The 24,160-nt window shown below is 50.0% G+C and overlaps 1 protein-coding gene across 1 annotated transcript in view; it reads right to left on the bottom strand.

Moving 5' to 3' along the window:
• Positions 1 to 24,160, bottom strand: part of RRP15 (ribosomal RNA processing 15 homolog) — a 239,079-nt gene that overhangs the window by 125,964 nt on the left and 88,955 nt on the right. The window contains exon 3 of the mRNA XM_086927908.1: positions 6,616 to 6,713. Within this exon, the coding sequence (XP_086784034.1) occupies positions 6,616 to 6,713 (98 nt within the window). The remainder of the gene's footprint in view (positions 1 to 6,615; positions 6,714 to 24,160) is intronic.

Below are 24,160 nucleotides of genomic sequence, written 5' to 3'. Positions count from 1 at the left end.
GTACGCCTGATTACTACCTTGTATTATATGCCTGCATATATACACGGTCTGAGCACCATGGTAAAACTGTACCTGCTATTTACTTTTTTGGTGCTTGTAATCACTTTCATCTGCTTCGGTCTACTGATTATCGCAGCACATGTATTTTGTATACAAATAGCATTGGTTCAATAAATATATTGAAAACGTCTCATTGTGTATTCTCTATATGCTTCTCTGAGTACAAGAGTGCAGGGGTGACTGATAAAAAGGGTTCTAGATCTGTTACCATGCTCCCTGAGGGGACAATTGTTCTCATGTTCAGGGGTTGCCAACAACAATTTACTCCCGGTTTGGCATAGGGAGTCTTATGGTTGCAATGTGAGCTAGCTGGTCTCTAGGCCAACATATACTACGGGGTGCATGGAATCAGTCTAAGCACCAGAAGGCAGAGCACTTGTGCGCTTCAAAGGCATACCTCTACAAGCTTCACCCCACTGAAAGGCACTACTGTGTATAAATACTGGACCTCAGACACCAACTCCTCAGTATACTTCTGGATCTGTGGATACTGTGCCAGGAAGAGGGGCTTCTGTGCTGCTACAACGACTGCCACTCTGCTGGTACAAATGAACTGCTGTCCTTCTGTGCTGCCTTCTTGCTTGTGGAAGAAGAACTGGACCTGGAACTACATCCTGAACCCAGGACTTAAGAGTGATTACAAGGGCTAGTCTGCTGCCCCCTCCCGCCCCCCCCACCCAGTGGTGCCACTCAAGCCGAGGCCCCTGGCATGGCTTACAATCGCTGAAATCAAGCTATGGGCTCCTTGCCACCACGAATGGGCTTGTTTCTACTGAGACCTTGGCACTCGCATCGCAGATCAGAGTGAAGCTCCATCTGCCCGACACTCCTCAATGCAGCACTGACCACTTTCGGGGACCAGCATCGCGAACTTCAAGCAAAGCCCGCCCGCGAAGCTGGCTCCTCGCTTCGCTAACAGCCTCCTGCGTCGCTCTCCTAGTGGCTCTGCAACACCAACAGGACTCTTGGCATGAACATGATATGGTAAAACCTCAGCGGGCCGAACCTGGTGACTGTATCGGATGTGCGCTTCATCACAATTGGCTTGAAAGTGTGACTTTGACTAGGTCCAGCGGGACCAGATATCCCATGCTGGCGTTTTATGCTTTATGGCACTATTTACACTAAATTGTTTATTCATTCATATCTTCGGTTCTACTGATTGGATATTTGAAGTTTTGGTCGGTCTTGTTTTATTGATCAAATTTTGCTCTGTCTAACTTGGTGTGAGGTTTTTTGTGTAGTGTTATCACTGTTTAACTGTTTGAAGTGTTGCACAAATACTTTAAATTTTGTCGCAATGTTAAGCTTGACTGTTCTGTGACAAGCTACCAGGGGAATGAGCACAGGTTAATTTGGGGTTTGCTTGTGCCTTACACTGACAAGGATTGTGGTTGCTGTTTGACCAGTCAACCAGTAAACCAATTTCTCACAGCACAGAATTTACATTTTAAATATGTTCTTACCAAAGCCATTATAGAATTGATTACATTCTAGCGAAGTCCTAGCATATGTTTAATAGAGGGGGCCAGGACTGAACTGATAGTGGTTGCCAATTATGCCTCGTGTCTCAGTTAATTACACTTTCGCAACTCAACAACACTATCAGAAAATTTGGATAATACATGGCGAATTGATGCGAGACTCAAATTTACTTAGAACTATAAAATAAGCTATCCTTTTTCTTATTATTGTACTTTTTAGGGCTCGACCTCTGCCAATGCGCAAGCATTGCAGATGTCGACACATATTGGAGCTTATCCAGAGCTTACCTAAACTGGCGATTTGATGCTGTGCCCGTGAAAAAGCGCGTGCACAGCATCAAAGCCACAAGCCTCCCTCCACAAGCCTACCCCAGCGTGTGCTCTGGCATTTCTCCTCCCCTAATTATTCACTGCCCACGGCAGGCCGGCACATCAAAGGCTGCTGCTCCCAATGCGTCTCGTCACCCTTACTCTCCCCTATTCTTCCCTTCTTCCCTAAATCCTATGTAACTTTACCCTTGCAATGCTTTCTTTTGCAGCATAAACTGAAAAGCAAGAAACCCACACAGAATGTGTCTCTCAGTGCCTTTTAAGGGCACTTTCAGTGTGCTCAGTGTTTAAAGTCGGGTGAAGGGTTGCCGGAAAGATCCCGTGACAGCAGGCAGTGTTAACAAGGCGTCAGGATGAAGCTTTAACATGCCCCTTTACAATCCCACTTTGACACCGCAAGACACATGGACACGCGAAGTCTTTCCTCACTTACTTTAATCCTTCTCTTACCAACTCTGCCTGACTGACAAATACTCTGAAACTCTCCCCGCGCCCCCGCCCCACCCCCCCCACCCCCACCACAGCAATGCCGAAGGCTTGTTTAATGTGGACTTTTGCTACTGTAGGGTCTCCCAGTGGTACGTTCAGCCGATCCTGTACATTGTTAGGTTTTGGTAATTTGGTTGAATTCTGTTTAAAATCACCTTTTTAAACCTTTTTCTATATAGTAGAGAACCGGCAGGGACTCGAACCCTGTTCCCCATTTCCTAAGTTGGCAGCTCTGTATATTATGCCACATCCTTTCTCTAATAAGGACTCAATGACAGTGCATTTTGTTACTGCGCTAAATTCCAGGGTGACAAGCCCTTGTTTTTTGATGTCCTTTAAGCAGGGCAGTTAATCTTGGCTGGGGGGGGGGGGGGCTACCTCTTCTGAGCTTGCTTCCGAGCCCCAGCTCAGCCGCACTCAGGACTCAACTTCTTACCCCTCCTTTCTCAGCTCTGACTCCAGTCCGTGTCTCACACTCCGCTTTCATTAGTTTTTTTATTGTCCCAAATCCTATGCAGCCAATTCTTGTTCTTTGTTTGCAAAGCAATTCATACAATCGCATTTTCCCAGGCTGCCCCCCCCCCCTCCACCACCACCTTCCGCACGTCATTGCTTTTACGACTCTGGTTTGCTGCAAATACTGGCGCTGCCACTAAAACAGCAAGGTTGTTAACCTAGATTAAAATGGGGTGCAAACATCACTTTGGAAAGCCACCCTTAAAGAGACAACGCAGCACTAACACTCCACTCGCACCGCTTATCTCGGCATGAACCAGTGTGTTCACTATTATGAAAAATAAATGCCACGATCTGTCCCACTAGGAAGCACGACAATATTTATCTGCCATCAGTGACTTCACCGTGGGCGTGCCCTCCTCATTTCCAGGTCATTGCACATCTGATACTCTTCAAGATAGGGAAAGCACTTCCACGGTAGGGGCTGGCTCACTGGCAAGCTCGAAAATGGAGCCCATGCGTCTCGAAAATGGAACCCGTGCAGCTCTCCACATGACCTTGCTCCAGGATCGTACTTCAGAGCTGGGTGATGGTTTGACCGTGCTGCGGAGTTCAGGGTGGTACTGGTCCTTGTTTCTACCTCCCAAAGCAAAGGGACGAGGTTTGGCGATTTGAAACCTGCCTTAGATGTAAACGGGGAGATTTTCTGACATTCCTTCTTTCTGAATACTCGTAGGGCTCGAAAAAGGTCGTTCGCTGCTCCACCAATGCGCCCACTAAGCCCCACCACACAGCTCCACCGATGCGCCCACCACACAGCTCCACCTACACAGCTCCACCGAGGCACCCACCTCCACCGAGGCACCCACCACACAGCTCCACCGATGCACCCACCACGCAGCTCCACCGATGCACCCACCGCACAGCTCCACCAATGCACCCACCACACAGCTCCACCAATGCACCAACCACACAGCTCCACCAATGCACCAACCACACAGCTCCACCGATGCACCCACCACACAGCTCCACCGATGCACCCACCACACAGCTCCACCTACACAGCTCTACCGATGCACCCACCACACAGCTCCACCGAGGCACCCACCACACAGCTCCACCGAGGCACCGACCACACAGCTCCACAGATGCACCCACCACACAGCTACACAGATGCACCCACCACACAGCTACACAGATGCACCCACCACACAGCTCCACGATGCACCCACCACACAGCTCCACGATGCACCCACCACACAGCTCCGCCGAGGCACCCACCACACAGCTCCGCCGAGGCACCCACCACACAGCTCCGCCGAGGCACCCACCACACAGCTCCGCCGAGGCACCCACCACACAGCTCCGCCGAGGCACCCACCACACAGCTCCGCCGAGGCACCCACCACACAGCTCCGCCGAGGCACCCACCACACAGCTCCGCCGAGGCACCCACCACACAGCTCCGCCGAGGCACCCACCACACAGCTCCACCGATGCACCCACCACACAGCTCCACCGATGCACCCACCACACAGCTCCACCGATGCACCCACCACACAGCTCCACCGATGCACCCACCACACAGCTCCACCGATGCACCCACCACACAGCTCCACCGATGCACCCACCACACAGCTCCACCGATGCACCCACCACACAGCTCCACCGATGCAGCCAACACACAGCTCCACCGATGCAGCCAACACACAGCTCCACCGATGCAGCCAACACACAGCTCCACCGATGCACCCACCACCCAGCTCCACCGATGCACCCACCACACAGCTCCACCGACACAGCTCCACCAATGCACCCACCACACAGCTCCACCGATGCACCCACCACACAGCTCCACCGATGCACCCACCACACAGCTTCACCGATGCACCCACCACACAGCTCCACCGAGGCACCCACCATACAGCTCCACCAAGGCACCCACCACACAGCTCCACCGATGCACCCAGCACACAGCTCCACCGATGCACCCAGCACACAGCTCCACCGATGCACCCACCACACAGCTCCGCCGATGCACCCACCACACAGCTCCGCCGATGCACCCACCACACAGCTCCGCCGATGCACCCACCACACAGCTCCGCCGATGCACCCACCACACAGCTCCGCCGATGCACCCACCACACAGCTCCGCCGATGCACCCACCACACAGCTCCGCCGATGCACCCACCACACAGCTCCGCCGATGCACCCACCACACAGCTCCGCCGATGCACCCACCACACAGCTCCGCCGATGCACCCACCACACAGCTCCGCCGAGGCACCCACCACACAGCTCCACCGAGGCACCCACCACACAGCTCCACCGATGCACCCACCACACAGCTCCACCGATGCACCCACCACACAGCTCCACCGATGCTCTAACTAAGCTCCACCAATGCACCCACCAAGCAGCTCCACCAATGCACCCACTAAGCTCAACCGATGCACACACCACTCGCCGCCATCACAGCATCACTCAGCGCAACCACAGCATCACTCAGCGCAACCACAGCATCACTCAGCGCAACCACAGCATCACTCAGCGCAACCACAGCATCACTCAGCGCAACCACAGCATCACTCAGCGCAACCACAGCATCACTGGTTCAAATAGGTTCTTTCAATGTTTCAAGTTGTTTTCAAGCTTTCACGCTTTATTACAAATCACAAAAAGATGTTAATATTTCACTTCTGTTCTCGGATTTTCGTTACAATAAAAAACACTGAACATAATCTTCACAAAAGTTATTTACAAAAGTTTAAGCTACTGCCATTACAAATTAAATACATTAAGTATTAATTATTTAAAAAAATTAAAAGCCATTGTTATTTGTAATATCAATATATCTAAGTCACGTAAATACAAAACATGTTGCATTACAAATGCTATAGCTGTCACATTTGCAAAAGTTATTACTATTGTCATTGTAAATGACAAAGCTATTAATTTAGCTATTTAAAAAAAAACACATAAATAAAAAAAATTCATTTATAAGACCAATAGCTCAAACTTTCCTAATGCGAGCCCTATTGCATTTCCAATGCTTGTTCTAATTTCACCTTATCTCTTATCTGTTATCTCAACATCTGATCCTTCACATTAGGACGAACAACCTCCTCAACCAGAGAACTAATTTCCAAATCTGCTCTTCTTTCAGAAATAAAGATCTTTGAGGCAATTACGATAGTGCAGTTGTCCTATACACGTCCCTTCATTTATTCATGTATGCATGTGTAGTGGCAGTGGTCTCAAAGGAAGGGCTGGAATGAAGTGCATACTTCATCTTACATCTTACTATATTAATTATACGACATACATTCCAAGTTCCAAAGACACACTTTGTTCGGGAGCACAGATCTTTTACCCCCAACGTCCCTCCAACCCTGTATTTGGAGTTATGCTGTACACCTCGGATTTTATCCATCCAGTGAATCTTTTTCCAAGTAATAACTGGTGACAGGAATGCAAGTTAGAACAAATACAGAATTAAAGTGCAGGGACACCAGTTCTGCATGTTATCCCCCATTCTAAACTGGAAAGCTGAAAGCTGAAAGAGGCGAAACGGCTAAGTTGGTTAATGGATTTAGTCTGGGACGATATGAACACATGGGATAACTGCAGCACTATAAATGAGGGCCTGTGTTTGTAAAACACTGCAGTTAGCCCAACCATCCATCTTTAAACTAAAAACTAGGAAAACAGTCAGCATGTATAAATACCTTACTCTTGTATGTATGTGTGTGGGGCAGATGGTTGAAGTGGTTGTCACACACTTAACCTTACCTTGTGGCAACTTTCTGAAGATTTCTTTCATTTTCTCTATCTTTGACAACATCTGGTTTAACTCTGCACATCATTTCCCATTCTCGCTTTTTTTCAAGCTGCATTATAAATAAAACATAATTAAAGAAATTAATAAAACATGCCATTTTGATCTTTTTGGCCAAGTACAAGGCAGAGAACAGTTAATCAGTCATCCTACTTTATTACATCAGAGATTTCAACATAGCTCGTACTACGGCATTGACAAATGCCTGCAATACAAGACAAAATTGCAGCTTAAGTCCAAGCTTTCAAAAAAGATGCAGCTTCAAACCACTTTTGTTGCAAGGCAAAAGACGAGTAAACTAGCCAACTAGTCTTTGGCAGAGCAACCACAAGTTGAACAACAAGCTACCATACTTCTCCAAAGAAGGGAACCCCTGCTGCAGGAGACAACTGACTCCCAACTGACTCCAGGTATCCGGAGACAACTGACTAGGTATCCGGAGAAGCTGCATGTGGTATTAGGTAGACTGCTGAAGCTGTCCAGAAAAGGTTCTAACTCCATACAAACCTCAGGCAAAGGTGTCTCAAAATTTCTGTCACCAATAAATGAACTAGTCTGCTCTTGGGAAGACATGTATTTTTCAAAGTTGTCTTGGTAATTAGCATCTTTTCAGGCAAATTGAATTGTTGCCCGCCCAAAACATCTGAAAGTATAAATGTGGAATAAGTTAGCGATTCTCTTCTTTGGGCCGTGAAACAGAACTTGAAAGAGAATGTGGGGGCTAATAGAAGGGTGGTTCTGACTAGAGTTACTTCATTTCTTCCAGCTCAATTTAACTCCAGGGACTGGAAAAAATAGTTGAATGAGTCACATAAGCTGAAAAAGTACTGCCAGGGAATGACCACAAGGTTTTCCTGAGCCCACGCAATGTACCTAAGGAATGAGGTGCATTACCTCAGTATTTAACCATTTAGAAGGAAAAGAACAAAACATATAATATATAAAAAATTGCAAATGAACCTCTGGTAAATATTATGAAAATGGAAGGAAAATAAATAAACAGTGTAAATGTCAGGTGACCATGTCTTCCTCGTTTGCTTTCTTGGTTCTGCCTGTGAGGGGACATCATGCACTCCCACTAAAACACTCTAGTGAAAGAAGGTGATTTCCATAGTTTGAGGGGCTTCACATTTCTAATTGAACTGTATGCTTCTTTGCCCATCAGCACTGTGAACTGAAAGGAGTGAAGAGCCCATACTTTCCAGCCATTCAATGTTGTGTCTTGTAATCAACTCAATGAATCATAAATGGTATTCTACAACATGCAATATGGTAGAAGAGTTCCACTAACGTTTTTTATTTATACTATAGATTTTTATTTTAAATGGGCTACCACATTTCCAGTAGGCATATGAGCACTAAACCTCATTGTATTTAGGGCAGAGGTTCTTAACTTGAGGTCTGGGGACCCCTGGACAACCTACTCAGGTGGTCTGTGACGGCTAAGGAAATTGAATAATGCTAGCAGATTAATAAAGTGTATATAAATAAAGAAGTTAAATGTAAAAAAAAAACAATTACAACTTTGTGTAAAATGTGAAGGAATTTGAAATTGGAGGCTAAAAATTAAGTTGGTATCCTCAGTCTGATTCCAGGGGACAGTGCATCAAACAGAATACAGTACAGATGATGTGTGCCCTCAGCTGAATTTAGAAAGCTCCAACCTACCCACCAACATTTTAATTTTTTAATATTTGTTTGTGAATATATTAACTGTGTATTTGTTTGATGAATGCTTGCTCCTTGATTTTTTGTGCATTGTTTTAAGGTTTGAATCATTGAAAAAAGCTAGGCCGTGGTCACAGGCTTTCAGTAATCACTCACTGGGGGTTGTCGGCTTCTAGTTAGGACTAATTAGGGGTCCCCTGATTCCAATAAAGAATTAATGGGGATCCCTGGGTTCAAATAAAGATTAAGTGGTGGTCCACAGAAGTCAAAACTTTAAGAACCACTGATTTAGGGTATAAGCTATTCCACTTTTAGTGCATCGATTGGACTCAACGCAATCTGCTGACTACTTACCATGGCCCACAGCTTGCCTGGAGTGTGTAAATTACATGCACTGCCAGTAAAGCATCCTGGTGAACCTCCCACCCCGAAATGCAGGCAGCATCTCCCCGACTGGCTCACATCAGGATGTAGAGCCAGACAGATCTCGGAATCCCTCTTCAGATTCTAAGCCGTTCAACGACAACACTGAGCACACTAGACAGCACTGAGCACACTAGACATAGACTCAGACTTGCTCAACCTAGGGGACTTAATATATCCACGGTCGTCTGACTGGGCGCCTGAGGATAAAGTACCATATATGTGATGGGAAGGCTGAGCAAATCTGTTGACAAGGAGATCCATGAATGCTTTACGGCAAAGTGCCCTTGTCCATCACAGAAGGGCAAAGTAGCCTTAACTCCCAAAATAGGTCCCTGAATGACAACATTCCTGGGCAAGTACATATGGGACCCTAAGAAGGGCAATGACCGCTCTTGGAAGGTCTGTCAAGACAAGCTCCTTGACATAGAAGGCCCCATCACAAAGACTGGTTATGGCGGAGGACGCAATAAACCTCCGGGTCCCTCATTTCCCCAGATATCTTTTCGAGTTGGACTCAAAGGGCAATCATATTCCTAGGCGCACAAGTTACTACTTGTGTAACGATATATCTGTAAGAGACATTAGTTAGTGATAGATTCCTTACCTTAGAATATCCCCAGGCGTCAGACTGGATCCGGAAACTTTTGCGTAGCAGTACCCTTGCGCGTCGGTAGGCGTCATCTGCGGCTCCGCGTCCGTCATCGGCGTCGTGGGCGCCATGATGACGTCGGAGTATATAGACGCCGCCTCCGCGTGCCGACGTCAGTTTTTAGCCACAGCTTTTCCGCGCCAGAAGCGCAGAGCCATGACAAAAACCAACACTGGTGCCATGAAACTAGGGCCCTGTAAGGGGATGACCTTAACCCTAGATATCGGTTCGCAGAACGGGGAGGATGGGTGGGTCGGTAAGGAATCTATCACTAACTAATGTCTCTTACAGATATATCGTTACACAAGTAGTAACTTGTGCATCTGAAAGAGACACGTTAGTGATAGATTCCTTACCTTAGAATAGATACCCCAGCAATACCAACCCCGTGGTGGTGGGTCTGCGAACCAATATTACACCAGAAAGTCCTGGAGGACGGAACGGCCAAAGCGGCCATCCCTCCGGACTTGACTGTCCAGGCAATAATGTCTTGCAAACGTGTGCAGCGAGGCCCACGTAGCTGCCTGGCAAATGTCCAGCAAGGGCACACCTCGGCCCAAAGCAGTCGTAGTGGCTGTAGCTCGAGTGGAATGAGCTCTTAGCCCAACAGGGGGATCCTTCTTAGGCAAGGAGTAACACGCCTGGATACACAAGATGATCCACCGAGAGATGGTCCTCTTGTGCACCGCTTTTCCTTTCTTAGCGCCCGCGTATCCAACAAAGAGTTGATCATCCACCCGGAACTGCTGTGTGCGATTCAAATAGAATGATAGCGCACGTTTCGGGTCCAGACGGTGGAGCCTCTCCTCCTCTCTCGAGGGGTGCGGAGGCGGAAAGAAAGTGGGCAAGGTGATAGATTGCCCAATGTGGAAGGCCGTGACTACCTTGGGTAGGAAGGAGGGCCTTGTCCGGATGGACTGAAAGGAAGGGAGGTTTACAAGACAGAGCCTGGAGCTCACTCACTCTCCTGGCAGAGGTGATGGCTACCAGGAAGGCAGTCTTCAAAGAAAGAAGGCGAAGGGGACAGTTGTGAAGTGGCTCAAAGGGAGCGCACATCAGAAATGTAAGAACCAGGTTCAAGTCCCACTGAGGCATCACGAAGGGAACAGGAGGAAACGTATGAGTGATGCCCTTCAGGAATCGATTAACGATAGGGGACTTGAACAAAGAAGGTTGGTCAGGCAGCCTCAGAAAGGCTGAAAGAGCTGAAAGGTAGCCCTTGATAGTGCCCAGAGCAGAGCCCTGCTGGGCAAGAGAGAGAAGAAAGAGGAGAACCTCCGAAAGAGGGGCATTAAGGGGATCCACAGCCTTTGCTGTGCACCATGCCACAATCTGTTCCACCTGCAGGCGTATACCGACTTTGTGGAGGGACGCCTGGCTGGCAGAATGATGTTGCAAACTTCAGGAGGCAAGTCAAATGGCCTCAACTGTCGCCGCTCAATCTCCAAGCATGGAGGTGGAGACTGGACAGGTTCGGGTGGAGGACCGTCCCCTGCTGCTGCGACAGAAGGTCCTCCTGAAGAGGCAGACGAACCGGGGGATCGACTGACATACTGAGTAGCTCGGGATACCAGTACCTTCGTGCCCAGTCCGGAGCCACAAGGATGACTTGTACCCGGTCGCGCTTGATCTTCTTCAGCACTCTGGGCAGAAGTGGTATAGGCGGAAAGGCGTACAACAGACCGCAACTCCACTCGCGACGAAAAGCGTCTCCGAGCGAGTGCCGCCTTGGAAATTCCAACGCGCAGAACTGATGACATTGCACGTTCTCTTCGGTGGCGAATAGATCTAACCAAGGCTCTCCCCACTGCAGAAAGAGACCTTGCGCCACGTCCGAGTTCAGACGCCATTCGTGATTCATCGAGCACCGTCAGCCGAGCTCGTCCGCCCTGGCGTTCAGAGAACCTGCCAGGTGTTGAACCATCAGAGTCACTCTGATGTTCCAGCCATTGCCGGAGGCGCAGAGCCTCCTGGCAGAGGGTCCACGACCCCACCCGGCCCTGTTTGTTGCAGTACCACATGGCGGTGGTGTTGTCCGTGAACACCTGCACTGCACTCCCTCGGACAGACGGGAGGAATGCCTTCAGTGCCAGACGAATCGCCCGCAGCTCCAACATGTTGATATGGAGCCGGGACTCCGCCGGAGACCAGAGGCCTCTGATCTCCGCCTCTCCCAAGTGGCCTCCCCAGCCCTGGAGGGACGCGTCCGTCACAACTACGTGCTCCGGTTGGGGAAGGGAGAGGGATCTGCCGTTGACCCAATCGCGGTACGTGAACCACCACTGCAGCTGTCTCGCAGTGCCCTCCGAGATCAGGACATGGTCGGACAGGTTGCCCTGATGCTGGGCCCACTGAAACTTCAGGTCCCACTGCAGAGCCCGCATCCGCCACCTTGCGTGATGCACCAGAAGGATGCAGGAGGCCATCTGCCCCAGAAGCCGCAGCGTCAACCTGACCGAAACTCGGGAAAAAAAGGCCCGAAGATCGGAATCAGAGCCTGTATATCCCGAACCCGCTGTTCGGGCAGGTAAACCCGAAACTGCGCCGAGTCGAGAACTGCTCCGATGAAAAGGAGCTTCTGAGAGGGGCACAGGTGTGACTTTGGCACATTGATGGAAAATCCCAGCCAGTGCAGGAGATCCGCCGTAGTCTGGAGGTGGCTGACGACTGTCTGGGGCGAGCCCGCCTTCAACAACCAGTCGTCGAGGTAGGGGGAAGACTGAGACCCCTAACCTGCGCAGATGAGCTGCGACCACCGCCATCACCTTCGTGAACACCCGTGGGGCGCTGGTAAGGCCGAAGGGGAGCACGGTAAACTGAAAGTGCTCATGGCCTACCGTGAACCGCAGGTAACGCCGGTGGGCCGGCAGGACGGGGATGTGGAAATATGCGTCCTGCAAGTCCAATGCTACCATCCAGTCTCCTGGGTCCAGGGCAGCTAAGACCTGAGCCAGAGTCAGCATTTTGAACTTTTCCTTCCGGAGGAAGCCGTTGACGTTCCTCAGATCCAAGATAGGGCGTAGGCTCCCTTTGCCCTTCTTGGGTACCAGAAAGTAGTGGGAGTAGCAACCACGTCCTACTTCTGGCCCAGGAATGCGCTCGATGGCCCCCTTGGCCAAGAGGGCCGAAACTTCCTCCTGCAGGAGCCGCAAGTGATCCCCCAATACGCGGTGGTGTTGCGGTGGCATGGCTTGAGGAGTCGTCTCGAAGGGGAGGGAGTAGCCCCATCGGACGATCTGCCGCACCCACCTGTCCGAAGTGACGGTGCGCCAGTGAGAGTTGTGATGGCGAACCCTGCCTCCCACTGGCGTCCCATGGGCCGAAAAGCACGGACTAGGAGGGTTTAGAGGCGGATGCCGCGGGGAGGGTGTGGACTGACCTCGCCTGTTTCCCCGACCACCGCTGCGGCGGTTTCCACGGCCGCCGCCGCGCTGGACGACAGTCTGCGGCGAGTGGCTGGCGGCACGTGTGGGGACACCCCTTCCTTGGCCACGAAAGGAGCGAAACAAAACTGTCTGCTGGGGCGGGGCCGAGAGGCCCAAGGACTTGGCCGTGGCCCTGGAGTCCTTAAAGCACTCAAGCGTGTGGTCCGCTTTGTCGCCAAAGAGGCGACGGCCATCGAACGGCATGTCCATCAGAGTGTTCTGGACATCTGCCGAAAAATTGGCGGATCTCAGCCAGACCATCGCTCTGCCTAGCGAATCGGTGGTATCCAGCCCACACCTAATGGAATATTTGGCTGCATCTCGGCCTTCCACAAGGGCTTGGCCGAGTTTGGCCCATACCTCCAACGGGCACTCTGGCAGCACTTCCGCCACCATCTCCCACAGAGAGTGGGTGTAGCGGCCCAAGAGGCATGCGGTGTTGCAAGACCGCAGTCCCAAACTTAGAGAGGAGAACATCTTCTTGCCATAGTTCTCATACCTCTTGGATTCCCGATCCGGCGGGGCCGTCGGGAATGCGGTCTGGGAATTAGAGGCCTGGATGACCAGGCTCTCGGGGGTGGGGTGGGTGGACAGGAAACATGGGTTGCCCGGAGCCGGGCGGTGGCCCTGGCCACGTTCCTATCTACGGGCGAACCCGTAGCGGGCCTGGACCAAGTGCCCAGAAGAACGTCGGACAAGGCCTCATTAAAAGACAGCAGAGGCTCAGCCGAGCATGACTGAGGTTTAAGGACCTCTGTGAGGAGGTTAGTCCTCACGGCCGCGACAGGGAGCTGAAGGCCCAAGGCCTTAGCCGCCCTCGTCAACACCACACCATACGTAGCTCCCTCCTCCGAAGCCACGGTAGGAGGAGAGACAAATCCAGTGTCTGGAGAGGTGTCCAGGCCACTGGCTTCCCCAAGGTCTCCTGTCCAGTCCATATTAGACTGACACTCTCTGGTCAGAGGGTCCTCAGACCCCTTCCAATCCTCCCCTTCACCCATCTGCTGAGACTCAGGGTCGTAAAACGATGGGGTCGGTTCATAGATGACGAAATCTCCAACCGGCATCGGATGCGACGCCCAGCGGCACCGCTCCGACATCGGAACCGAAGTGAAGGAGGCATCGGGGACGGCGCCGCCCGAGGACGGCGCCGGGGGTGACACCCTGCGGACCGACGCCGGGGGGGGGGGAGGGGGGGGTCGTAAGGTCCACCAGAGACAATCCATCGTCCGAAGAGGGCCCAGCAGCTCCCTGCGGCGCCGGGCCCGAAGGCACCGGCGCGGCGCCGGAGCCGCTGAACCCTGCGGCGCCGGGCCAGAGGGCACCGGCGGTGTCGGGATCGTGGGGCCTTGCGGCGCCGAGCCCGAAGGCATCGACAGCGTCGGGGCCAAAGCACCCGACGGCGCCGGGGTCGAAGCCCCCGACCCACTAGGGCCCCCAGACGGATCCGCTGGGCCCGAAGGCGCCATGGAGTCCGTGGGAGGAGAAAGGGACCTCATGTAGGTAACAAGGACCCCCTGATATGGATGTGACTCCTGGGTCAGGGAAAACAATTTTTTGTAATGGCAAATACCCAGGCAGACTTCAAACACAAAAGCTGGCTAAATGGTAAAGATAGAAACATAAATGTGTACCAGATAAAAAGTAATGCAATGGACTGAAATGATATCAAAAATATCTTTTGTTTTCCTTTCTATGAAGAATAGGGCTGTGTGACACACAGCCCTATTCTTCATAGAAAGGAAAACAAAAGATCCTTTTTTATGTATCATGATGTGCTTCTAACATATATTTAAATAATAGCCACATGAATTTTTTTATGTATTTTATGTGAAAAGTGTATTCATCTATTAAATTTCAACTATTTTTGATATCATTTCAGTCCATTGCATTACTTTTTATCTGGTACACATTTATGTTTCTATCTTTACCATTTAGCCAGCTTTTGTGTTTGAAGTCTGCCTGGGTATTTGCCATTACAAGAAAGGGACCTCATGGCCATGAGGAAACGCTCAATCTCCTCCGGCGTCGCGTGCAGCCCAGGGGCCACCGGGTATGGGGCCGGACGCGACGCCCGCGACTCCCGAGGAGCCGCGTGGGCGGTGTCACCCGAAACCCCGTCCGCATCGCTCGAGCGTCGGGGGGAGTCGGAAGAGCGATGATGTCTCTTCGACTTCTTGTGCTTCTTACCTGATGACTTGAACCCGGAGGAGTGGTGCCGACTCCCGGAGCTGTGACGGCTCCGTCCCCGCGACCTGTCCCTCGACCTCCCGTGGGTCCGGGACCTCACTCGGCGCGGAGCCGACTGCCGGATTTAGAGTCGCCTGCGAGACCGCTCTCGCCTGGCTTTCTTCGAAAGGGCCCGACAGTCGGGGTAGGCCTCGTCGTCGTGGTCGATGCCCAAACACGTCAGACACTGGCGGTGCAGATCCGTAACCGACATGGTGCGGTCGCAATCTACACAATGTTTGAATCCGGGCATCCCTACGGCACCGTCGGCTTCGAAAAGGATCAAAAAGATCTCCAAAACTTAGTCAAAAATTGACTAGAGTACTGCTCTTTCCAGATCTGCGCTGGCTGGCGCGGAAAAAAGAAGAACTGACGTCAGCACGCGGAGGCGGCGTCTATATACTCCGACGACGTCATCACGGCGCCCACGACGGACGCGGAGCCGCAGACGACGCCTACCGACGCGCAAGGGTACTGCTACGCAAAAGTTTCCGGATCCAGTCTGACGCCTGGGGATATTCTAAGGTAAGGAATCTATCACTAACGTGTCTCTTTCAGATATCAATTGTGCCCTTTCCACTGAGCAGTGGAGATCTCTGCTCAAATGAATCTACTAAAAACTGGGGGATCTAAACACCTCTGAGGCCGGCCCAATGGCTCCAGAGGACTCTTTGGTGATCCTTTTGTTAAGGAACTGAGCTAATTTATGGCTACATTCAATTCCTTCAATAAGGCCCAGTCATCCATCAACAAAATATTTAAATCCCAGGTTTTCGCCCAGGCCGGTTGTGGGAGAGGGTACTTGGCCACATGCTTTCAACACTAGTCTTCATTTTGGGGCCAAGCCGCTAAACGCAGACCAGATCATACTCTGGCCTACTACCCAGCCCGAGGATATCCCTGGCACAGGGGCGGCCATTCCCAGGGCTCCCCTCACAACAAGCGTAATCCCTTTACTCCCATGTAAGACTGGGGGGCAGGTTGGCAGGGTTTGCCCACAACTGAAGATCCCTAGCATCCAACACTTGGGTCGTGCACACTATCCAGGGGTGCAGGACAGGATTTTATGGACCCCTGTCCAACCACATCTTCCTCCCCCATTATGATTCTCTGACGAGAAGGCCTCCTTGGTCAATTCAGAGTCTTATCTCCAAAAGGTGCCATAGGCCCGTACACAATCACCCCTACGGGTTTATCAGCAACTTGTTCGTGGAGGATAAGCACAATGGGGGTCAAAGACCCATCAAAAACCTCAAGCAATTCAATGAGTGGTTGGTTTTCCTCCACTTTAAAATGGAGGGTATTCATCTTCTCTGAGAGCTCGTCCCCAACGACTGCCTGCTACGCCTGGACCTTAAGAGTGCGTATCTCACGGTTCCGATCTTCCCGCCTCACCAGAGATTCCTGCAGTTCCACTGGTGTCAACAAACATTCAAATTCACAATACGTCCATTCAAGCTATCTTCTGCGCTTTCTCAAACACGCCTTGGAACATCTCATGGCAAGGGGCATCCGACTCATTGCCTACTTGGATGATAAACTTCTCATAGACCAATGCCATAGACAAGGACAGCGCACTTCCAGTTGACAGTTTTCCTACTCCAATCCTTACGGTTTCTCATCAACGAGAAATCTCATCCCCAACGCAATACCTTGTTTTTCTGGGCTTTGTAGTGGATTCAGTCCGAGTCACTCTGAGACTTCCATCACGGAAGATAGCTAGATCAGACATGAGCTATTTGCATGGTGGCCAACAGTTATACTTCCCTCAGACAGATAGCCAGGTTGGTAGGCCTCCTCTCAACCATTCAGGCTAGCTTTCCCGGCCCCCTTCATTATCTAGCCCTACAATAGTTAAAGATATTCCACCTCTGAAAGGGTGTCCCCCAGTCAGACGAGGTGAAACCAGATCTCCAATGGTGGCTAGACCACATGGAGGCATGGAAGAGCTGCACCATCTTCAGATCCCAACCGGACCTAGTGATAAAATCTGATGCTAGTGGCATAGGTTGGGGGTATGCTGTGGAGGGAAATGGTCCAAACAAGAGCGTGCTCTGCATATTGACTGTCTAGAGTTCGAGGCCAGCTCACTCGCAGTGAACTGTTGGACCAGAAAGAAAGGTCAATGATGTGTAATCCTCAAAATAAACAATGTGACAGCAATTTGATACATTTATTTATTTTATTTATTTATTTGAAAGTTTTATATAGCGCGAACATGATCTTTGCAGATATCAGAGCGCTTTACACGGCTGGGAATGCCAGCAAGAGATTGGGGTTACGCATAGGTAGAACACATCAATAATACAAATATAACAGTTAAATGTGTGCATAGATAGTCAGTAGCATCGATAATGCCAGCAAGAGATTGGGGTTACCCATAGGTAGAACAACACATCAATAGTACAAATATAACAGTTAAATGTGTGCATAGATAGTCAGTAGCATCGATAATGCCAGCAAGAGATTGGGGTTACCCATAGGTAGAACAACACATCAATAATACAAATATAACAGTTAAATGTGTGCATAGATAGTCAGTAGCATCGATAATACAGGTGAGATACATAGTCATAAAGTTCGAACAGCGATTTAAATGTGTGCGTAGATGGTAGTAGCAACAATAATTCAGGTGAGATACATAATCATACATGATCATACATGCATAGAGTTCGAGCAAAGTAATACAGGTCGGAGTAGGGTCTTTCCGAAAACCACGCTAATCGGTCAAGTGTATTTGGCCATAAAAATGGCTTTTACTTCTTTCTTAAAAAGAGTGAAGGAGGAGATGAGCCTGGTTTCAGGGGGGAGTGAGTTCCAGATCCTGGGTGCCATTCCTGAGAAAGAGCGTTTATATGTTTTTACCTTCCGGAATCTTCGAGGTTTTAGCAGAAGGTTGTCTGTGCCTCTAGTGATTCTAGAGCCGCCAGAGATTGACAGCTTCTGAGTGAGGTATCTGGGGGAGCTCAGGTGTAGAGCCTTGTGTGTCATGCAGGCGATTTTCAGATGTATTCTGGCTTCAAAAGGCAGCCAGTCCAGTGTTTTCAGATCAGGGGTGATGTGAGAGTGTTTTTTTGATCCAGTGATGAGTCTGGCTGCAGCGTTTAGAGAGGCTCTTAGGGGTGCAGTGCTGATTAACGGGAGACCGCAAAGTGCGATGCTGCCGTATTCAATTCGAGGGATAACTAGAGCTTGTACTGCAGTTTGGAAGTCTTTGGCTGGCAGGAAGGGTTTAAGCTTCCTCAGTGTATTGATTTGGAAGTTCGCTCCCCTAGTAGCCTTGCTGATATGATGTTGCATGTTAAGGTTGGAGTCAAGGGTTATGCCTAAAGATTTCGCTGAGTCCACTATGATGGGTTGGACATTGAGTGCAGTTAACTGTTTAAGCCAGGTTTGCGTGATGGGGATCTTCGCCGGGGGTGAGATCAGCAGGAATTCTGTTTTCAGCGCATTGAGTTTGAGATGATTATCTGCAAGCCAGGATTGAGTGCTTCTGATCGTAGAGTTCAGTAGTAAAATGTCGTTGGGGGATTGTAATTTGAGATATAGTTGGGTGTCATCTGCGTACATGTGAAAGAGTACATTGGATGCTCGGAGCAAGGTGGTGAGAGGTTCCATAACTAGGTTGAACAGGGTTGGTGATAGGGAAGATCCTTGTGGGACGCCTAACGATACAGGTATTGGAGAGGACATCCGGTTGTTACTCTTGAATTTCTGTGACCTGTTGTGTAAAAAGGAGGTGAACCACTTGAGAACAGTCCCAGAAAGACCCATTCTTGTGCTCAGAAGCTCGAGTAACTTCTCGTGTTTGACAGTGTCGAATGCTGAAGAGAGATCAAGCAGGATGAGGAGGCAGGTATCACCTTGATCTAGAATTTGAAGGGCGTCGTCAATTATGTGCGTCATAGCTGATTCAGTGCTGTGTCCTGCACGGAACCCTGATTGATGCGGGTTGAGGAGATCAAATTGGTCGATATGTTTAGTCAGTTGTAGTTGAGCGCATTTTTCCAGTAATTTGGCGAGAGTGGGAATATTGGTAATGGGACGGTAGTTGTTTAAGTCGGATGGGTCGGCAGTAGGTTTCTTTAGCAAAGGTGTGACTTGTCCAATTTTGAGGGAGTCAGGGAACGTTCCTTCTTGGAGCGAGCTGTTGATGATTTTAGTCCAGAGGGGAAGGAGCAGTGGGATGAAATCTTTGACAGCGTTGGCAGGGAGGGGATCCGAGAGGTGATTGGAAGGTTTCAAGGTGCTGAGCAGTTTGCCTATTTCTTCTTCGGAGTAGGTTTCAAAGGTTGACCAAGTTGCATTGTTTTTAGGTTTGGTGGGTGTTATGTAATTGAGAGTGCTGTGGAGTCTTGCGTCCGCGCGGAGGTCATTCTTTATGTTGTCAGTTTTTTGGGTAAAGAAAGTGGCGAAGTCATCACATGAGGGTGCTTCGTGCACGGTACTGAGAGGTTGGGGTTGTTCCTTGACTTGTGTTCTGATTAACTCAAACAGTTTTCTAGGGCGGTTTTTTGCTTGGTCAAGCTGGAGGCTGAAGAAGTTTGCTTTCGAGCGTTTTATTTTCCTGAAGTAGGAGTTTCTCTTTGTCTTCAGGGTTTTTAGGTGTAGTGCAGAGGGAGCTGTCCTCCAGGTGCGCTCTGCCAGTCTCATGGCTCGTCTATCTTCATTGAGACTCCCGTCGTACCATGGTTTGGAGATTTTAGCGGGGACTCTTTTTAGCTGCATGGGAGCAGCCTCATCAATTATTGAGGTAACTGCACTAAGATAGTGGTCAGTCAGAGATTGGACATCTGTAACGCCAGTAGGGGGGAGTAGGAGGTCGCGACTGTTCTGAGGTAAGGATAATGGGTTGAGTCTTTTCAGGTCTCTTTTCCAAACTTTAGGTCTGGTGGGTTGAACAGAGTTGAGTTTGACTTTTTCATTGATGTGAAATGTAACAATATGATGGTCTGACCAGTCACAGGGTTGAATAGCCTCAAGTTGAATAGCGCCCTCTTTGGCGATGATGAGGTCGAGGATGGAGCCTTTCACGTGGGTCGGGCTGTTGCATAATTGTGTGAGGTCCAGGGCGCTGAGGAAGCTTTTAAGACTATTTACCACCGCATCGTTAAGATCGTTCCAATGGAGGTTGAAGTCGCCCAGGTATATTTGGGTGAGCTGTCGTCCTGCGTTGGTTGAAATCAGGTCCATCATTTGCTGGGCAAAGGTGAGGTGGTCTCTGGGAGGGTGGTAAATGCTATGGAGAGAGCAAATCGGTTTGCCATCACTGATGATATCGAGGCAGATGTATTCGTAGGAAGTTGGAGAGGGTAGGGACGGCATGGGGACTTTCAGAACAGAAAGGCTGTTCCTGTATATGCATGCGATTCCGCCACCTATCTTGCCAGACCTGTCAAGCCTAATGATGTGGTAGTTAGGGGGGACCAGAATGTCCATTATAGGTGTAGAGGATTCGGTTAACCAGGTTTCAGTCAGGATGATTAGGTCAAGGTCCAATCTGAGGATGAGATCAGCGATGGCGGCGGAGTGTTTAGAAGCCGATCTGCAGTTTATGAGAGTGCATTTGAGACGGGGTGTGTCTGGAGAGGAAGAGGGTGCTAGAGAGAGGGGGACTTTTCTAAGGTTATTAGGGACGGATATTCTGTTGTTGAGAGTGGAGGATCTACGGGGGTTTGAGTGTATTGTGGGGATGGGGAGGTGCGGAGCCGTTGTGAGGTTTAGGGGAGCTTGGTCGTAGGAGCGGAGGAGGGAGAGAGTGTCGAGGTCCGAGTGGGAGTTGCATGAACGAAGGGGGCGGTTGTTGCGATTGTGGGAGGGGATCGCGGTCCAGTGAATGTGGCGGTTGTGCTTGTTGCGATTGTGGGCATGGATCGCGGTCCGGTGCGTGGGACATGGCTTAGGAGCGTCGTCCGGACGGGAGGGGAGCATGTTGAGAGGGGAGATGGTGGTGGGTGAGGCGAGTCTAGGGGGTGTGGTGATCAGCTCTTTGATGATGTGCATGTCATCCTTGATGGTGTGAATTTCTTCTTTGAGTTGTAGGAGGAAGGACATAATCTTGTCTAGCGTGGGGTGAGTATTAGTGCTGGGGGTGGAAGTCATGGTTGGGTGGCTGACCTGGGACTTAGCGTGCGGGTGGGGGGGAGGGTTAGTGTTCATGCAGGGCTCCGTGTTGTCGTTAGGGTTGGTGTTAGGTTGAGAGGGTAAGGGGGCGATGGGAGTGGATGAAGTATGAAGGAGATTGGGGGCGTGGAGGCGGGGATTCATGGCAGGCGGAGGGAGCGGGGTGGAAGTGGAGTGTATGATGGTGGTGAAAGGGGAGCCTGAAGGGAAGTGAGGGCTGAGAGTGGGGGGGGAGTCGAGGTTGGAGATGGTCCTGTCGTGGGGCGGGGGGGATACGGTAGTAGATGTGGTGTGCTCTGTATGGTTAGTTAGCGTGTAGAAGTGGGGACTGAGAGAGGGGGGGGACAGGGTGTGGGATTTGTCGCTATGTGTGTCGATCTGGTGCTGAACTAGGTTAGAGGGGTTGTGGGCGTGGTCTATGATGTCAGGGGGGAGAGGATGGGTGGGAGTATAATGAGTGGGTGTCACCGGGGTGGGAGTGTGGGGTCGGCTGATGTGTGATGGGAGGTTATTTATGTATGTGATTGCGGAGTGTGGGGTGGTTGTAGCAGGTGGGTGAGTGGCTGTTGTGTTGGGGGAGGAGGTGAGGTGTGTGTCGTTCTGGTGCTGAGCTAGGTAAGAAGAGTTGTCGGTAGGGGCTGTGAGGTCTAGTGTGATAATACTGGCGGGGATGTGAGTGGGGGTCCGATGGTTGGAGAGGTTCTCTTTGAAAGTGGGGAACAGGTTGTCTAGTAGTTCCAGGTTCCTGTCTGTGGATTGAATTAGGACAATCCCGTTATTGTAATTAGTTAGTACATTAACCATCTAGAAGGTACACAGTCCAAACCCCTTCTGGCATTAGCTGAGAGCTTCTGGGAGTACTGCCTCAAAAAAGAATCTCCGTCACGGTGGAACATCTTTCGGGCTCGGCCAACTAAGTGGGGAATTGGCAGTAAAGATGCATGTGGGAATTCACCCAATGGAAAATTGACCCTTAGGTGTTCAAAGTGATAGAATCCAGATGGGGCCCGTTCAAAGTGGACCTATTTGCATCCTTGTTAGAGCACCAAATGACCAGATATTTCAGTTGGAGACCAGATCCAATGGCAGCCGCGATGACTGCCTTCCAGCAAAACTGGTCAATGGAGACGGGATATGCCCTTCTCCCATTTTCCATGAGAACGCAGCTCTCAAGTCAGGAGACAACGGGTGAATGCAGTGGTAATAACCCCTTTTTGGAGATCTCAAGTCTGCTTTCCAGTTCTGATGGGACTTGCTTGGGATTTTCCAATCCGTCTACCCGTTTCCAACTCCTCTGGAACCTACTACAGGGTATCCCTACCATCTAATTCTGAAAGGTTCTAGGAAGATTATGGTGTGGAGGATTACCGGGACGATGGCAAATCACAGGACTTTCGCACCAGGCTGTAGACTTCCTCTCCAAGACGTGGGAAGACAGCACAGTCAAGAGCTATAGATTGGCTTGGTCCAGATGGATGGGTTGGTGTCACTAGAGACGCTTCGATACCGTGGAACAGGACTTGTCAATAACTTGAATTGGTTAGCCTCCTTAGCAACCAAAACTTTGGCTTATAGGTCAGTGAATACCTTCTGTTTGGCAATCAAGGTAGGACATATCTCGATTGAGGGCCATCCCATAAAAGAACATCCACTGGCCAACTCTGAGGCATCTGCTTATCACTCCCTCCTGAAGCCAGATATTCGGACTTATAGGGTGTAAATGTGGTGCTCAATTTGTTCATCTCATGGACCCAAAACAAATATCTTTCTCGAATACAACTATTAGCCAAATTGTCATCACTCCCATCTCCGATCTCTTGCAGAAGGGTATACAATGTCAGGGCATTGGGCATCACTGTAAGAGGATTTCCAATGAAAGGAGTTACATTCCACATTTCGTGACAAACAAAAAACAACTCTTGTATAGTCCCATATCTGGGTTTTTCAGATTCCCTGAAGTTCTGTGTAATGAGATGTATTAAGGCTTACAAAGCTATGACAGAAGATTTTTGTTCCCAGGGAAAGAGTCAACTCTTTATTGCTCTTTATTGCGACACAATCCACCATCACCAGATGGGTACAGTGGGAAATGCAGGAAGCTGGCAATGGCACAAAGATGTTTGGGACACATTCTGCCAGAGGAGCAATGGCTTCTAAAGCAATCTCTCTGCGGGCATGCTTAGAAGATATTATGAATGTTGTGGATTGGTCTTCGGACTCTATGTTTAAGCATTTCTACTTTAAGCCACTTCCTAGTCTGACAGCTCCCGTTGTAGATACGCTTTGAACTAGCATAATCCTTGCCTCCAGTCCTGACACAGAATAGAGCATTTCCTAGCTTTGGTAACAGCAAACTGGACATTACCACACAAGTCAACACAGTCACTGCATCCTGCTTTCACACCATGATTTTGTGGAGGAAGATCTTTAAATGGCTCCCAGGAAACACTAGAAAAACTGTCACTCACATCCTAGTTATCGGCAAGTAAGACTATGGGAACACCCTCTATGCTGTGATCACCAAGCAACTCACTAAAAGATTACAAACCACCCTCACACAGAACTTGTCTCACACCACACCACACCTTAGGGGGCTCCACTAAACAAACATGCTCATTTCAAACTCCTCACACACACATTCAAGGCAAAACACAACCCAGGCCTCATCCACCTGAACAGTTTCTTCTCCATCCATCACCCACCCACCCACCCACCCACCCACCCACCCACCCACCCACCCACCCACACACACACACACACACACACACACACACACACACACACACACCCACACACACACCCACACACACCTACACGTGTTACCATCCTTGTGGGGACTATGTGTGAATACCAGCCTTGTGGGGACTAACCTTTCCCAATGTTTTTAAACTACACTAATAACAGAAAAATGTTAGGAAAAAATTCATGATACAGGATCCTGCTTCAAATTTGCAAATATATTGTTATTTAATCGTGCGC

Source organism: Lissotriton vulgaris, chromosome 6 (genome assembly GCF_964263255.1).
Source record: "Lissotriton vulgaris chromosome 6, aLisVul1.2, whole genome shotgun sequence".
Lineage (NCBI taxonomy): Eukaryota > Metazoa > Chordata > Amphibia > Caudata > Salamandridae > Lissotriton > Lissotriton vulgaris.
The sequence above is the reverse complement of the archived record's forward strand: the minus strand, read 5'-3'. Positions and strand labels throughout refer to the sequence as shown.